At 39.3% G+C, this 17078-nt stretch overlaps 1 protein-coding gene across 2 annotated transcripts in view; it reads right to left on the bottom strand.

Annotated features, from left to right (window-relative positions):
- The window catches only part of Sytl5 (synaptotagmin like 5), a 100206-nt gene that overhangs the window by 39991 nt on the left and 43137 nt on the right, over nucleotides 1-17078 (bottom strand). For both annotated transcript variants that reach the window (XM_038317255.1, XM_038317256.1), the window contains exons 6-8: nucleotides 10890-11031; nucleotides 5710-5839; nucleotides 3016-3122 (exon numbers count right to left, since the gene is read on the bottom strand). In XM_038317255.1, coding sequence (XP_038173183.1) covers nucleotides 3016-3122; nucleotides 5710-5839; nucleotides 10890-11031 — 379 coding nt within the window. The remainder of the gene's footprint in view (nucleotides 1-3015; nucleotides 3123-5709; nucleotides 5840-10889; nucleotides 11032-17078) is intronic.

Below are 17078 nucleotides of genomic sequence, written 5' to 3'. Positions count from 1 at the left end.
AGCTCTACCTTCCTGTGCAGTGTTGAATGAAGGAACTCTGATTATATGCTGGACTTAGACATAATTTATTCATTTTTGCCATTAAGTACCATGTTAATTGTACTGTCTATTCATGCCCTTCATTAGGATGAACAAATTCTTCTTTCTAGCTTGTTGAGGTTTTTTATATATATATATATATATATATATATATATATATATATATATATATATGATTTTTTCAAATAATTTTATCTCCTACTGAGATATTATGGCTAACAATTTTCTAATACTGCCTTCATTTAATTTTAAAAGCTTCAAATTTTATTTTGATTTGTATGTGTACGTTCATGGAGGCCAGAAGAGGGTGTCAGATCACCTGGAACTAGAATTATATGTGCTTGTGAGCCAGCTGATGTAGGTGCTAGGAACAAAATCTTGATTGAGGGAGCCAATAATCAGGCTAGCAAGAAACCTGGCACTAGAGAAATTCGCAGGAATCCACAAGGATGACCCCAGCTAAGACACTAAGCAGTAGTGGAGAGGGTACCTGACCTGGCCTTGCCCTGTAGTCATATTGATGACTATCTTCAATGTCATCATAGAACTTCATCCAGCAAATGATGGAAGCAGATGTAAAGACCTGCATTGGAGCACTGGCTTGAGCTCCCAAAGTCCAGATGAAGAGAGGTAGTGGTGATAATATGAGCAAAGGAGTCATGACCATGATGGGGATATCCAGTGAAACAGCTGACCCAAGCTAGTGGGAGCTCACTGGCTCCAGACTGACAATAGAGGAACCTGCATAGAACTAAACTAGGCCCTTTGAATGTGGGTGACAGTTGGGTGGCTGGGGCAGACTGAGAGGCTACTGGCAGTGAGACCAGGATTTATCTCTATCTACTGCTTGTACTGTATTTTTGGAATCCATTCTCTTTTGAAGAATACTTTCCTCAGCCTAGATCTAGTGGGAAAGGCTTTGGTCCTGCATCAAAGCAATGTGCTAGACTTTGGTGACTCTCCATGGGAAGACTTACCCTCTCTGAGGAATGGATGGAGAGTGGATTGGGGGGAAGGTGGAGAGAACAGGAGGGGGGAGTGGGAACTGGGATTGTTATGTAAAATGAGAACAGAAAGGTTTTTTTTTTTAAATAAATAAATTAATTAAAAGTATTCAGGTCTTCTTTAAGAGCAGTAAGTATTCTTAACTTTTAAGCTCTCTTTCCAGCCCCTACATTCATTTATTTTTTTAAATGGTTGATCAACCTTGCTTCTATGAAGTAAAACTCACTTAGTTATAGTATGTGATTCTCTTTTTCTTTTTGTAAGAGGATGGGGCGTATTGAGACTTTAGTAAAGATGTTAGCACTTGTATTCATTCTGTGTTCTGAGCTGCTGTTTTCTCTTCTTGTGATGCCTATGGAGCTTTGTTAACAAGAGAAGTAATGGACTATGGAAATACTTCCCTCATGTCCTCAACTTTCTGACTGAATTTGTGAATTGCATTGTTTCTTTTTCAAATACTTAATGGACCCGGCCTAGTGGCTCACATGTTTAACATCATTATTAGGGAAACTAAGGTCAGAGGACTGCATGCAAGTTTAAGGCCAGCCTGGGCTACATACTACCAGTCTAGTCTGGGTTACAGAGTGGTACTACTGTGTCTACAACAGCAATAAGCTCAAATATTTGATGGAATTCATTTGTAAAGCTGTCTACACCTTGAATTTTTCCATAGGAAATTTTAAGTTTGACTCGAAGAGGCTTCCATATACAATTTAAGTGTTTCCATACACAGCGCACCACAAAGTAACTAGCTGTAACCTAGTATTATAACTGTAGATGAGTCTCAGCCAATCATTAGCAGACAATCACAAAATTGCTACTAAAACAGACAAGCTACAATCTCTTCCTCAATTCCATTTTCAGTATGTTGTTTCCTTTTTAATGCCCATTGTTCTGGTTAGGGCCATCTAAGAAGATGAAACCTCAGTTGAGAAAATATCCCTATCAGATTGGCCTGTAGGCAAGTCTGTGAGGCATTTTCTTGATTGATTAATGTGGAAGGGCCCAATTTACTGTGAGCCCTTATAAAAACATTCTAAAAACTTATAAAAACATTTCTATTTTATCTTTTTGCATTTTCCAAACCCCAGAACCTTATTAACTAATATGAAAATCCATGTTGTATTCTAAGTTGTATTGTAAATGGCTTAATAATATCAACATTTAAAATGGCATATACTATGACTGTTTGATATATAATATTTTGAAATCATATTTAAATGACTTTCATCAATCAATTTTTCATTTTTTATTTTTAAAAAGAAAACAAAACTATCTTTTTTTCATTATACCAAATCTAAATTCCATCCTCCCATTCCCTCCACTTACACCCCATCCCCATCCACTCCTCAGAGAGGGTAAGGCACATTGATGGGGAAGGTTCAAGGTCCTCCCTACTGTATCTAGGCTGAGCAAGGTATCCATTCAAAGCTAATGGGTTCCCAAAAATCCAGTACATGTAGTAGGAATAAATCCTGGTGCCACTGTTAGTGACTCCTCAGTCTATCACAGCCATGCAACTGTCAAATTAGAGTTAAACTGTTAAACAGTACAGTTTTATAGGTAGAACTAAAATTTTACCACAAGGTTGTGGCTTTTTAAAACAGTTTTTTGTGTTCTTTAATATATAGTTGGAATATAATGTTACTTCATTTCATGTACATATTAAATATCCCATTTATATTTAGAACACAATGTACTTTCTCTTATTATATAATTTTTAATTCATGGCTGTTACTTTATATCATTTCAAATTACATGTATATATATTGCAATTTTAATTGCAGTACTGTTTTTATTTTTCAGTTGCAGTGCTTTAGCTTCTTTTATATTTGATCATGAAAATTACCAGAAGACATATTCTATGTCTTCTTTTTACCCGCAACTTGTCACCTAAAAGTGCAAATGCTTGAAGCAAGATCATGCCTTTCTTTCCATGTGTTACTGAACTTTCTACTGCATCCAACTTACCAAGTCTTTGTCTAATGTCCCAGGGACAGATCTGCTTCTTATGCTTGAAGTATCCTCTAAGTCTTCTGTAAATGACTCACTCAAATCTAACTCAGATTGACTCCGGTCTAGAGGGATAAATATGAAATGCAGATGTGAACCAGCTTATTCCATTGTGGTTCTGCATTTCCGTCGCAAACATTTAAGTATTTCAATATTTTAGTTTATACATGCATACACACACACACACACACACACACAGAGAGAGACAGAGAGAGAGAGAGAGAGAGAGAGAGAGGAGAGAGAGAGAGAGAGAGAGACAGACAGACAGACAGGCAGGCAGGCAGAGAGAGACAGAGAGAATATAATGCAGTAGAAACAGCATCCAGGCTCACAAACTCCATGCTGCTTTAATTTGACACACTTACATTTTTATAGTGTTTTGGAAATTACCTTAATTTGAACATGAACACATCTGTGTTCATTTGTCCTTTGATCACAGGGAGTTAAATGCTCTGTTATAAGAACCAAGGGTAGGTTTATGCTATTTAAAGATTCCGATTTACTCCTTTCGAAATGCTAAAAATGCGCATAGATTGGGTCCTTAAGCTTGACAAGAAAAGAACTTAACATTCTTGAAGAGAATTCACCATTTCCACATTTGACATAAGATAAAGTCAACCAATCATAAATTTCCACTTTTAAATGATGCGACTTCCTTTCATGCAAAAGGGAGTGACTATAGAGAGACTGTGAGGTTTTGTTTTTCATTAGCTACTAGAACATTCCTTCATCAATAGAACATCTTTATTTCAGTTTTTAAATTAACAGTGAAAAAATGATGTGCTTCTCAGCAATGCTGTAGACACCTTACCAAGTCAGGGCAGTTTACTTCCACAGAATAGTTCTGTTCTAAAGTCCTGCTGAGACAAATATAGTTGCTTATGGAGGAGAGAGACTGAAGAGAGCAATCAGATACTTAAGTTTGAAATGGCAAATAGAGTGATGGGGAGGGGTTTAGCACAGTGCCTGGTAGAGTACACACCCTAAATGATCGGGGATTGTGGAAGACATGCAGTAGAAGGTAACTTCATGACGTTAGTGTCTAGGATGCGTTACATTTTTTTCATTGAATGAGTGAACTACCTTTCTTTAAAAAATATATTCATTTATTTAATGTATGTGCACATTCATGTGTGCCATGATGCAAAAGTGAAAATCACAGGACAGCTTTTGGGAGTTGGTTCTCTCCTTTTATCATGTGGGCCCAGGGAACTGAACACAGGTTGTCAGGGTTGGCAGCAAGTGCCTTTACCCACTTCACCTTGTTGTTGGGCCCCCTTTTCTATTTTTGAGAACATGCATTTTTAGAGACCTCCAGTCCCCAGTGCCACACCTGTACATGGGTACACCCACAAACACAAAAACATGCACACACAAACCCTTTAGGAGCCTGTTGCCTAGGAAAAGTCTCTTTGCAATTCAAGTTACAAGCTAGAATCCAGCCTTAGGCAGCATGCAGATATTATCCTTTAGCAATAGATAATGGTTTAATGCTGAGGATTTAATTATGAATTGAGTTCAGCATATGGGATATAAACATTACAATAACAATGTATTTCTCTGAAGAATTTTCTTACTCATAGGTAACAAACTGCAATATAAATAATATCCATATCAATGAAAAGATTTCTTACAATATCTTTAATATACATGCTTGATAGTTTTTTCTTTAGAGTATCATGGAATTCCTCTTATAGAGATGATATTGTACTTATTTATTTTAATATATATATACACACATATATATGTATATATATATGAGATTATAGTATAATTTTATCACTTTTCCTTCCCTTAGGTCCCTCCAAACCATCCCATGTACACACCCCACCCAAACCCTTTTAGACTCATGGCTCTTTTTTTAACTGTTATTACTGGGAAGAGGGGAGGTCAGTTGAAAAAAGGTCTCTCTCCCTCTCTCAGATTGGCATGTAGGTAAGTCTGTGAGGGATTTTCTTGATTGATATTAATATGGAAGGAACTAAATCAGTGTTGCCAACCTTACCCCTGAACAAGTTGTCCTGGGGTGTAGATGGAATCAGGTTGAGCAAGCTGTGAGGAGCAAGCCAGTAAACCACATTCGTCCACAGTCTGTCATTAGTTCCTGCTTTCCCTTCATGAGAGACTATAAGCTATATAAGGAAATAAACCCATTCTGCTCAAAGTTGCCTTAGGTCATGGTGTTTATCACAGCAATAGAAAGCACACTAGGCCAAGCTACTTACAAATAATTCCATTTTAAAGGATGAAACAATTTGTGTAGGTATATGGAATGTCTAGTCTCTACTGATGGAACTTTCATTTCCTTGATCCCTAGGTGAGAGTTATTACCTGCCATAAGAAATGTACCCTCGAACTATTTTGTATTTTCTATCTTTCTAAATTGATAATCTTGTATAGCTTTGAACCATAACAATGACTTAGAGCAAAGCTATACACTCAATAAGTAGATTTTATTTTAGTGTAGTGGACCTAAGGCTCACCTGGGACCACTCTTAGAAACTGATTATGCTTTTATATATTACTATAATGGATGATTGTCTTCTCAAGTCTAAAACATCTACTCAATACCATATAAAGCAGGCAATTTGATTTGATTTGATTCAGTCTTTTTTTTTTAAACAGTACAGTGCTCATAGTATGACTACCTACCCGAGGAAAGGGAGGCACCCGACACCGCGATGGAAGGTGGCCCAGATGTGTTTCTGCAGTGACTCTTTGTTAGCTCCTCAGAGGGGCTTTCCTTGGCACCCACAGCCATGGACTTTTCAACAACGTGGTCCTTCCCGCAGAGGAAAAAAAATGAAAAACAGGAACATTGTACTGACTGATTTCTCTTAAAACCCCTTCATATAAATACACTTTAATATAAAGATATTTATATGTATTATTGGAAGGAGGATGAAATAACATTTGAAGGACCCTTATTGGAAGCCCATACTTAAGAAAGCTACTGTATAAAATGGAATTCAAGAAGGTTTCAATTTGGCATAAAACATATTTGAATACTTTTTTCACTCATGAAATAGTGATATAAGATTAGCAAGAAAGATCGTATAGGAACTTCTAATCTTACACGGAGTAGCCTTAGAACTTTGCCTTAGCCTTAGAACTGCTTGGTTTTGTATTTGCCCTCTGTCAACATCCATCTCCTCAAATATTCTGCTGTTGATGGAGGAGGATCATCTGTCTATAATAAAAAACTGCCTTGGCCCTTTAATAGGACAGAAAATTAGGTAGGCGGAGTAGACAGAACAGAATTGTGGGAGAAAGAAAGCAGAGTCGGGCAGATGCCTCAGTCAGTCGCCATGCCTCTCCTCTCCCAGACAGATGCAGGTTAAGATCTCTCCTGGTGAGACACCACTTTGTGGTGCTACACAGATTACTAAATATGGGTTAAAGCAAGATGTGAGAATTAGCCAATAAGAGGCTGAAACTAATGGGCCAGGCAGTGTTTACATGAATACAGTTTCCGTGTAATTATTTTGGGTAAAGCTAGCCATGCAGGAGCCTGGCGGTGGAAAGCGGCCCGCAGCTCCTTCTACTACATGCTGTGGTTTTCATCAGGGAAGTTACACCAAAGGCCCAAACAATGGGTACTTTGATCTTCAGGTTGGTGTTATGGGATGATAATAAAATCCTTTTCGATGTGTGCCAAGTGCATGGTTTTTGGTAATTGACAATCATGACATGAGCAGTTTGCTTCTGGCACATTCTTTTTTATTATTTGCCACAAAGGAGGGTATTTTTTTCTCTTTATTTTTTCTGACCTGTAAGCCTACAAACATTAAGCTAAAGCAAACTTTTCTTTTTAAGTTGTATCTCAAACATTGTGGCAATAATGGAAAACCAAGTAAGCCAACTCACATAAACTATACTTTCTCTGACCACAGTTATCCAAGACCCTGTCATATCTTCCATCTAGAAGACTGGGTGATCAAAATATAGTTACATGTGTATTGAAATAAAAATGTTATGCATGATGCTTATCAGTGTTTATGAGAATGGAGGCTTGTAGGGAGCAGGTGAAGTCCTGAGTGTATGTGTATCATTTGATATAAGAATAGCCATGCCAAGGACCAATGTCTTATTCCCAGAGAAATGGCAAAGCCTTCCGGTATTTATACAATGTTGATAGTGTGTGTAGAAAATATCCACAGTAGTTTTATTCTCCCTTGGATGTTTATGGCCAGAAGACAACTCCCCTACAGAGAATGATCCTACTGAGATTAGCTAAACTGTAACCGTGTTCAGCTGTATGTAATGAGCCCACCTCCCTACTAGACTGTTATATAATAAACAGGCTGAGCTTGGGATGTGGCTGCAGCTTTTCCATCAGAGAGCCCAGTGTACCTGATTCCAACAGTCCTGCAGGACACTTCATCTTAGAGCCATAGGTGATTTAGGGGATGCCCAGCTACAAATAAATGTTTGTACATGTGGCAGAATACAGTCTGAGATTAGTTTTCATTGTATGCTCTGACAAAAACCAAACCCTATCCCAGCTCTGCTGATTCCTATGGGGTCAGTGTAAGCTTGCTTCTATAAAAAAAATTATTGAGTACTTCCATCTACATTGCTCCACACCTCAACTCCTTTCTTGATTCATTCCCAAATTAATAATATCTCCTTTAATTATTATTGTTAATCTGTCATTATTATTAGGCTATCATTGAATATATAAAACAATAGTTCGCATAAACATATATATAGTTTATACACACACACACGTGTGTGTGTAACTTACTGTGTTCATTTAGCATTGTCTGTATGTACATGTGTGTCCAAGGCTGACCACTTGAGACTAGAAAACCTATGTGAGGTTCCTTGGAGGAAACTTATTCACCCCCTCAGCAGTCATATTGTTGACATTTCATAGGTACATTTTCTCTGTCATGTCTAGGGCACACTATGTAGTTAAGCTTTTTTGTTTGTTTGTTTGGGTTTTTTTTTGAGACAAGTTTGCCCTGCCTGTCCTGGAACTTGCTCTGTAGACCAGTCTAGCCTTATTTAGTCCCAAGTGCTGGGATTAAATGTGTGCACCACCACCTCCTAACACTGAGCTTTATTTAATTTTTTAAAAAATCCTGTACTCCTCTTGAGAACTAGGCTGAGATTAAATGTCAATGAAGATGGCACCATGGTGTGATAACTGTTAAACCTAAGAGACATTTTACTATTCTTTCCATTATAAATGGTTAAGTAGTGCCTACAGGATGAAATCCCTCTTGGTTGCCTGACATCTTAGATCTACAGGAATACTTTAATGAAGTCTCCACAGATAGATCTGCTTCTTACTTGCTTAGCATGCTAATCAATTCAGCTCCAGTAGACTGTATTCAGTATTTCATTATTTCCAACATGTAAAACCTATAGCAGAAAGTATATTTCTTCTAATTCCTCTAATTATTATAGGCTAGCAAAGTTTGTCTAGACTGTAACAAAGGTCAAATGGATGAAGTAGTTTAGGTCAGTTTTTAACAGCTCATCACAAAATTCTTAGCACATGAAAGTCCTCTAACAAAGCAAGACTAAGTAATTATGATGATGGAAAATTTCCCCACAGGTGATCTGGTGGTACCATTAATATTGAACATTAATAAGTCAGTTAACATTGTACAGTCTTTAACATGTAACACATAGTCTATAGCAAGGGTTCTCAGCCTTTGGGGTTGAAAGACCCTTTCATGGAGGTCACTTAAGACCATCAGAGAACACAGATATTTACATTGCAATTTATAACAGTGGCAAAATTACGTCTATGAAGTAGCAAGGAAAATAATTTTGCAGTTGGGGGTCACCACAACATGAGGAACTGTATTAAAGGGGTGCAGCATTAGGAAGGTTGAGAACCATTGGTCTGGAACTTCGTGTAGTGAAGCCTAGACTTAGCAGTTTATATCCCGCATAAACAGAGATAGTCAAAGGTTTTCATTTATAGGAGAAACTGTGCTTAGATTGGTTACAACACAAGAACAAGTTCCACTCCCTCACTGTATATGAATCGAAAACCTTTCCAATTTCATTGTAGGAAATAACGTTGGGCAAAATTGTTCTTTCTGTTCAAATGGTACCCGGGAAGATAATCCTTCTTTTGTGATCAACCAAACTGAATTACCTTATTGGCATCCAGCTGCCACCCACTGGCACAGGCACAGCAGTTGATAACTTTTTTGAATGCTTGTTTATCATAGTAGCCGGTAAACATTATCATGGTCTTCATTGGAGCCCTCCTTTCTTTGTGCCTTTCCTGGCCCGCAATTCTCTTTATAAGGCATGCAAGGCTCCTGAGCCTTGTACAAGTAACCACTCTGGTCAGTGTCTCCTTACTACCAGCTCCTAAACACATTCAATATCACTCCTTGGTAGGTTACTGAAGAAGAAAATATAGTCATCAACAATCTCTGCACTTTTCTGACAGCTGAACAGAAGCCAGTTGCTGAGCTTAGCATAAATATTTATGAAACTCAGAAGATGCCTTTTATTTAAGGAAGTACAATTTAGGCTATATTGAAACAGATCAATCAGTGATATTCAGACTGTCTGAATGTTTTTTGATTCTTCTTCCAAAATACTGAACCACTCTGCTAACCGCACATCCTGCTGCTACCTTCCTGTTTCCTGTTTTCAAGCCCCTTTTAATAGCTGCAGAATGACAAAGACTTCCAAAAGGGTCTGTAGGCTTCCCTTACTTCCCTCAGCTGTTCCTCAACAGCTCCCTCCCGAGATCCTGCCTAAACAAATGCTAAGCCATGTTGCTCTGCTACATGAGCCCCACAACAGCGGCCTTGTCAGTCCTCCTTTAGCAAGTTGGGTGTGCCAACCTCTGGTTCTTTGTGCTGGCAGCTCCTCATGAAGGGCACAGATATTTTACAAACTATTTGAACCAGGGCACTGGTTATTAAAGATGGATCAGCCTTCTTTCTATGTGTTGAACATTGATTTGGTCTGTCTGGAGGATACTTTGCCTGCCCAGACATTTGCATGGCTGATTCTTTCACCTATTTTAAATCTTTGCTTGTCTGGGGTCTTTCAGGAGGTTTCACTTTGCTAAATTATGGCTGAATCAAAGTACTAAAGTACATATATAATGATTTCTTAAATATATATTCCAGAAATATGGGATTACTTGCTTAATAAAAAGTTCTAGAGTGGGCAGTGGTGGCGTGCGCCTTTCGCGAGGCAGAGGCAGAGGCAGGCGGATATCTGTGAGTTCGAGGCCAGCCTGGTCTACAAGAGCTAGTTCCAGGACAGGCTCCAAAGCTACAGAGAAACCTTGTCTTGAAAATGCCCCGCAAAAGTCTAATAGATGGTAATGTTTTCCAAGAATGACTTCCAATAGAATAGTGGGTAAAGAAAGTATTACTCCCAAATGCTTTGTGCCTTTTCTTCCTTAAAGGAAAATAATGTGATACAAACAATAATTTCTCATTTAGCATATTTATATATAATAGCAATTTAAGCCTTTATTATGTGTTTGACCTGTCATTTTAACAGATGTAAAGAAAGAAAATTATAAAATCACTCCAAGGTTCTACTTTTCCTGTAAAGAATCAAACAGCTAATTTATATATATGTCCCCGGAGAGGTAATGTGAAAGATTCCTATTTCTTTAAATTGCACAGCCATTTAAGGATCAGCCACATAACAGCACCTTTCAAACCTGTCTTGCCCTTCTGTCCTCACTTTGGATTCCTGGCGCAAAGCTAAGGATACAGTCCATTCAACAGTATAAACAACATGTTCTGAGATACAGAGAACTCAAACCGAGTCATGGGTGGTGGTAAAGCAAGTCCTGGAGACTGGATGTCTCTTCACAGTTGTGTACTCACTCTACTGCTGATGGAGGTCACACTACGAGCACTTGGGGCTGGTGACCTCTGGGCGGCTGGGCTTCCACCATTGCTGTAGCTGTTTGTCGGTGTTCCTCGTCCCGCCTCCCGGTCAATGAGATCTGGTGAAGCGGTACTTCTCCTAAACGAAAGGATAAGGCACATCTGAACTTTGACAGCTGTCAAAGATGCCAGCCCAGAAATGTTGATGAGGAAAATGGTGAGGAATGCAAACCACACCACTTTGACTAGGGCCGGCCACACTGGAGCTGCTCAGTAGTGTTCGTGGTGCCTTCCTCAAAGACCTGCAGGAGTTAACTACGTCCTGTGCCCACATCCCAACTTGTCTAATTCCAATGTCATTTAACTGAGCTTCACCCTACCTTTCCAACTTTCTTTCCCAGTTTTCATCAGTACTTTAAGTCATTCATAGTTCTCAACTGACAAAATTTACAGGCACATCGAAGTCATATGCTTCCGCCATCCTCATCTCTTTTTTTATTCTTTGTCCATGAGAACCCTCCACTCCTTTAAGTACAGAAGTTCTGCCTTCCCCATCAGACCTTTCTTGACAAGCACAGACCTTGTTTTTCTTGCTCTCCTCAGTCCCTGTTCACTTACAGGTTTTGACTAACTGTTCCCTCTTGCTACAGAGTGTATTGTTTAAGTCTGTGCATATGTGCAAGTTAGTTATTGACATCAGACTAAGAATCTTGAAAAACCTTCTTTATAGCATCCTTTCGATAGCACGGAGCATCTTTGGCCTTCTCTCTCTACAGGTAACTCCAAATTTCAGTACTATGGATATAGCTCAGAGTAGTTTCTCACTGCTTGCTGATCCTGACAAAATAACACATTTGCTGTTTCAATTGTTTGAAGCAATTTGGAGTTCTAAGTTTTAGAACAATTTCCCTGAACCACTGCATTTTGACAACAGTTAATCAATCCACACTTTTCTACATGTGTTCATCTCAGACACCGACCCAGTGATGTGTCATGTCCATAGATGATCGATTCTCAGAACAATATTCTCTATAAGTACATCTCCATAATGTTTGGGGGGGGGGGGAATCACCTTTAAAAATGTCTAATTGTGAATCTTTCACAAAGAGATCAAGAAAGTAAAAAAGAATTCATGTGAATATTTGTGCTTCTCTGTGTTGAAGGTCTTCCAACACCCAAGTGGTTTTGCCAAATTTCCCAAGATGGTTTCAAAAAGGCTGAAAGCAAAGTCCTATTTACTGTAGATTCTCTGGCAGCATCTGGTTAATCAGAGTGATGACATTTAACAGGTTCACCTGTAGTAAGAAAAAACTTCTTGTGATCCTAAGTCAACTACTGGAAATTATTGTTGCCAACAGCATTAGCTGAAAAATGACACAGACTTTCTTATTTGTCCATGACATTTACTGTGAGTGTCAAAAATATTTCCTTTTGCTTTATTATACCAAGAAAAGGTTTAATCTAAAGAGGCATAGAATTTTAAATGCTTAGCTGCCAAGTGTTTTAGATGTTATTTAAAATAGGATATAACTTCATGGACCTTTGCCACTTAAGTAGGAAGATTATGATGGCATCTACATTAAATTTAGAGAAGTTGGAAAGCAAATTAAGAAAGCTCCACTTTTCTTGTTGCCATGATTTAAATATGTATTAGAGACCATTGGTAACAAATGTTCTGGCTCACGTGGGTAAGGGGAAACTGGAAAGAAGGAGACCCGGTTGACAGGGTCTGTGGGGCTTAGTTATGTTAGGTTATGGGAAGACACATTTTCTAGATTAGAAGAGTTTTGTCTAACTTAGTTTATGAAATATACTTTGAAAAGCCTACATGTTTGTTATCTCTAATTCCGTGATGCCCCCAAATATTGACAATGCCTTTTGAGATGTGTGCATTTCTGGACAGAGGACCCAAGGATAAGACAGATACTATAAATTGCTTTGCCTTTCTGGGCTCACATAATGCCCTCCCAGGAATGGTATCTAGGAAATAATTTTCCAGCATCCGTCCTTTCTAGACTGATAATGCTGAGCTTGCAGTATGTGGTCAAATGATTATGTTCAGAAGGCAGCATTAGAGCCACTAACACTGAGACCAAGGTATAAAGCATGGTACCACACAGAGAATGCAGGATATTCCTTGTGAGGCATATAAGCTTTTTTAAATTAACTTCTTTTAATTATTTTAAATCTGAAATGAATACATAAGAAAACGAGAAAGAGAAGTTATAACTAGAAAATGAAATAAGTCTGATAAATGAGGAAGAAATATCAAACTCTAAAAAGAAAAGAGAAAAAGGCTAAATGCAGTTCTCTTCTAGTCCTTGGTGTCCCCAAATGCTACATCTTTAAACTTCATGTGAGCAAAGCCTTGACCCCCTGTGGCACATCTGAAACACCACATTGGATACCCTGAGCATGTGATCTAGAAATAAGTATATTAAAACCCCCTGTCTGATTCCAATACACAGAAAAAGCTGGAAAATATTGTGCTAAACTGCTCAGTAAGTTCATTAGTCTCAGACATGTGTCCGCCTACAGTCATTCTTTCCCATGCGCCACCATGTTTCCTGCTTAGTATAGTGCTCACTTGGAAAGTGCTGAGCTGTCCTCATAGTGACTATCTTAGATGAAGATACATTTTCTGGTTTAGTGAGTGACTGTGAGATATTAAGTGTTCCCTTATAATAATCTTGTGGCTAGCAAGATGAAAATAATTTCTCAGTTTTAGATTGATGATAAAAACAAAAGAAGAAAAGTATCTTATAATACATAAATACTACAATTCAGGAGGATTACTATATCTTTTTTTGGGAGTTCACCTTCTTATTATCTTCTCAAGGATCCCAAATTTATAGGCTCGATGTCCTTTAATTATGGCTAGAAACCGATTATGAGTGAGTACATCCCATGTTCATCTTTTTGGGTCTGGGTTACCTCACTCAGAATAGTGTTTTCTATTTCCATCCATTTGCCTGCAAAATTCAAGATGTCATTGTTTTTTACCGCTGAGTAGTATTCTAGCATGTATATATTCCACAGTTTCTTCATCCATTCTTCCACTGAGGGGCATCTAGGTTGTTTCCAGGATCTGGCTATTACAAATAATGCTGCTATGAACATAGATGAGCATATGCTTTTGTTGTATGATTGGGCATCTCTTGGGTAGATTCCCAATAGTGGAATTGCTGGGTCCTGGGGTAGGTTGATCCCGAATTTCCTGAGAAACCGCCACACTGCTTTCCAAAGTGGTTGCACAAGTGTAAGTAGACACGATCGCCAGGCAAAATTGGGAACTTGAGGGTTGGGCGAGACTGGGCCAAGGGAAGATGGGGAGAGAAAAGTGTGAAGGGGAGAATGGGGGGAGCTCGGAGGAATGGGGTGCTTGGGATATAGGAAGGGTGGATATGGGAGCAGGGAAGCATATATCTTAATTTAAGGAGCTACCTGAGGGTTGTCAAGAGACTTGACCCTAGAGGGGTTCCCAGGTTTCCAGGGAGACGCCCCCACTTAGTTCCTTGGGCAGCTGAGGAGAGGGAGCCTGAAAAGGCCAGTTCCTATAGCCATACTGATGAATTTCTTGCATATCACCATAGAACCTCCACCTGACGTTAGATGAACAAAATGACAGAGCCCCACATTGGAGCACCGGACTGAGCTCCCAAGGTCCTGATGAGGAGCAGAAGGAGAGAGAACATGAGAAAGAAAGTCAGGACTGTGAGGGAACCTCCAGCTGGCGACAGATGGGGAAGGTGACTGAGCCCCACATTGGAGCACTGGACTGAGCTCCCAAGGTCCTGATGAGGAGCAGAAGGAGCGAGAACATGAGGGAGAAAGTCAGGAATGTGAGGGGTGCGTTCACTCATGGAGACGGTGGGACAGAACTAAAGGGAGATCACCAACTCCAGTTGGAATGGGACTGATGGATCATGCGACCAAACCCGTCTCTCTGAATGTGGCCAACAGCAGGGGCTGACTGAGAAGCAAAGGACAATGGCGCTGGGCTCTGATTCTTCTGCATGGACGGGCTCTGTGGGAGCCTTCTCAGCTTGGTCGATCACCTTCCTGGACCTGGGGGGAGTTGGGAGGACCTTGGACTTAGCATAGAGTGGGGAACCCTGATGGCTCCTTGGCCTTGAGAGGGAGGGAGGGGAGGTATGGGTGGAGGGAAGGGGAGGGAAGGGGGAGAAGGAGGGGAGGGAAGGGGGAGGAGGAGCGGAGGGAGGGGGAGGAGGAGGGAAGGAGATGGAAATTTTTAAATATAAAAAAATAAAAATAAATAAATTTAAAAAATACTACAATTCATATTTAAATATCAATTAAGTTATTTCATTTTCTAGACTTATCTCATTTAATGCTGTTGGAAAGCAGGCATACCTTTTCACTTATGTATTGTCTGTACTTCTTTCTCTAACAGAACTGAACAGTTGAGGTGGAAAATTTATAGGCCATAAAGCCAAACATTAGCTTCAATATATGTACCCATTCACAGATATGAATATCTATATGTAAAAATCAAACTATTTTGAAAGGCTAACACATTCCAAAGGAAAAAGTTGTAAATGGGTTATAAATACAGACTTTATGCATCTCCTGCTGATAATATGACTGAATCTGTATTTTCCTACCTGTTCTATCATTTGTCCTCACTTTAATATTTAAAATATTCTTTATTCTTAAGCCCTCAATTGTCTGGCAATTTTGCTTTAGGCTGTTTATGACAGTTTGTGGCTTTGCTTTCAAATCCCTTGTTTCCATTAAAGAACAATCTCCTTACTCAATAGAAGTTAAAATAGAAAAAGAAGGAATTAGTAGATCTTCATGCAAGGACAAAAGTGGCACAAAGCTTATGAGAATAACCAAATAATAACTAGACATAAGGTACACTCCACAAGATGGAACTCATCCCTGACACTGCTTGAGTGACCAAGAACCAGAGACTAGATAGCCCAGGGACCTAGAGTAAAAGCACATACTACCAGTCTTTTTAAAAAAATAAAAATATAGAGATAAAATGACCCCTACTGATATTCTGCTATACTTCTAGATCGGTACTTTATCCAGCTATCATCAGAGATGCTTTATCCTGCAGTAGAGGGAAACAAATACAGAGAACCACAGACAGACATTAAGCAGAAAGAGAAAGATTTGGAACACTCATCCTCAAAAGGGATGTTTCCATAAAATCCCTTCCCCAGAGTTCAGGGAACACCATGGAAGAAGGGGAAGAAGAATGTAAGACCCACAGAGGCTGGAATACACTAAGAAAACAAAGAAACCAACACGAGCAGAGCAAAGCTCATATGAACTAAAGCAGCATACACAGGGCCTGCGCCAGCCTGCACCAGGTCTTCTGCACTTATATTATGGTTTCCAGCTTAGAGTATTTGTGAAATTCCTGAGTGGGCAAACGAGTGGGTCTCTGATTCTTGTGCCTTCTCCTGGCCTCTTTCCCTTCTGTCTGTTTGTCTTGTCCAACTCTGAAGCGAGAGTTTTTGCTTTATTTTATTCTGTCGTGTTTGGTCGTTATCCTTTGGAAGACTACTCTTTTACAATGAGAGACAGAAAGGGAGTAGATCTGAATGGGAGGGGAAGTAGGGAGGCACTGGGAGGAGTAGAGGGAGGAGAAATCAAAAGCAGGAATAATCTATCTTTCAACAAAAGTAAAAAAGAAAAACAGGAATTAGTAGTCCTGGACAAATGAAAACAAAGCATGGAAAACAGCTGAAGCTAACTTTCCTTCAGTAGGCAATTCTTCTGTGTCTCAAAACTATCACACGCACACGCACACACGCACGTGCACGCGCACACGCACACACGTGTGCACACACACGTGTGCACACACACACACACACACACAGAGAGAGAGAGAGAGAGAGAGAGAGAGAGAGAGAGAGAGAGAGAGAGAGAGAGAGAGAAGCTTTTGAATGTGTCGTGGGTGGTAACTGTGTATATGGAGGTCACAGGGCAATCTTGAGTCTCTTTTTTCAGTTGCCATCTACCTGGTTTTTTTTGACGCAGTCTCTCAGTGGTGCTTGAACTCACCAAGTAGTAGCCTGGCTGTGTGTACAAGCATGTACCTCAATTTTTCAACCATTTTAAAGGTAGAAAATGAGTACCAAACTTAGGTGATCTATCCCCAACACTCATAGGTAAATTTATGGAATAAAATTCCTTCCCATGTTTTTA

This window comes from Arvicola amphibius, chromosome X (genome assembly GCF_903992535.2).
Source record: "Arvicola amphibius chromosome X, mArvAmp1.2, whole genome shotgun sequence".
In the NCBI taxonomy this organism is placed as follows: domain Eukaryota; kingdom Metazoa; phylum Chordata; class Mammalia; order Rodentia; family Cricetidae; genus Arvicola; species Arvicola amphibius.
Note: the sequence above shows the minus strand (reverse complement) of the source record. Positions and strands in the feature narration are given on the sequence as shown.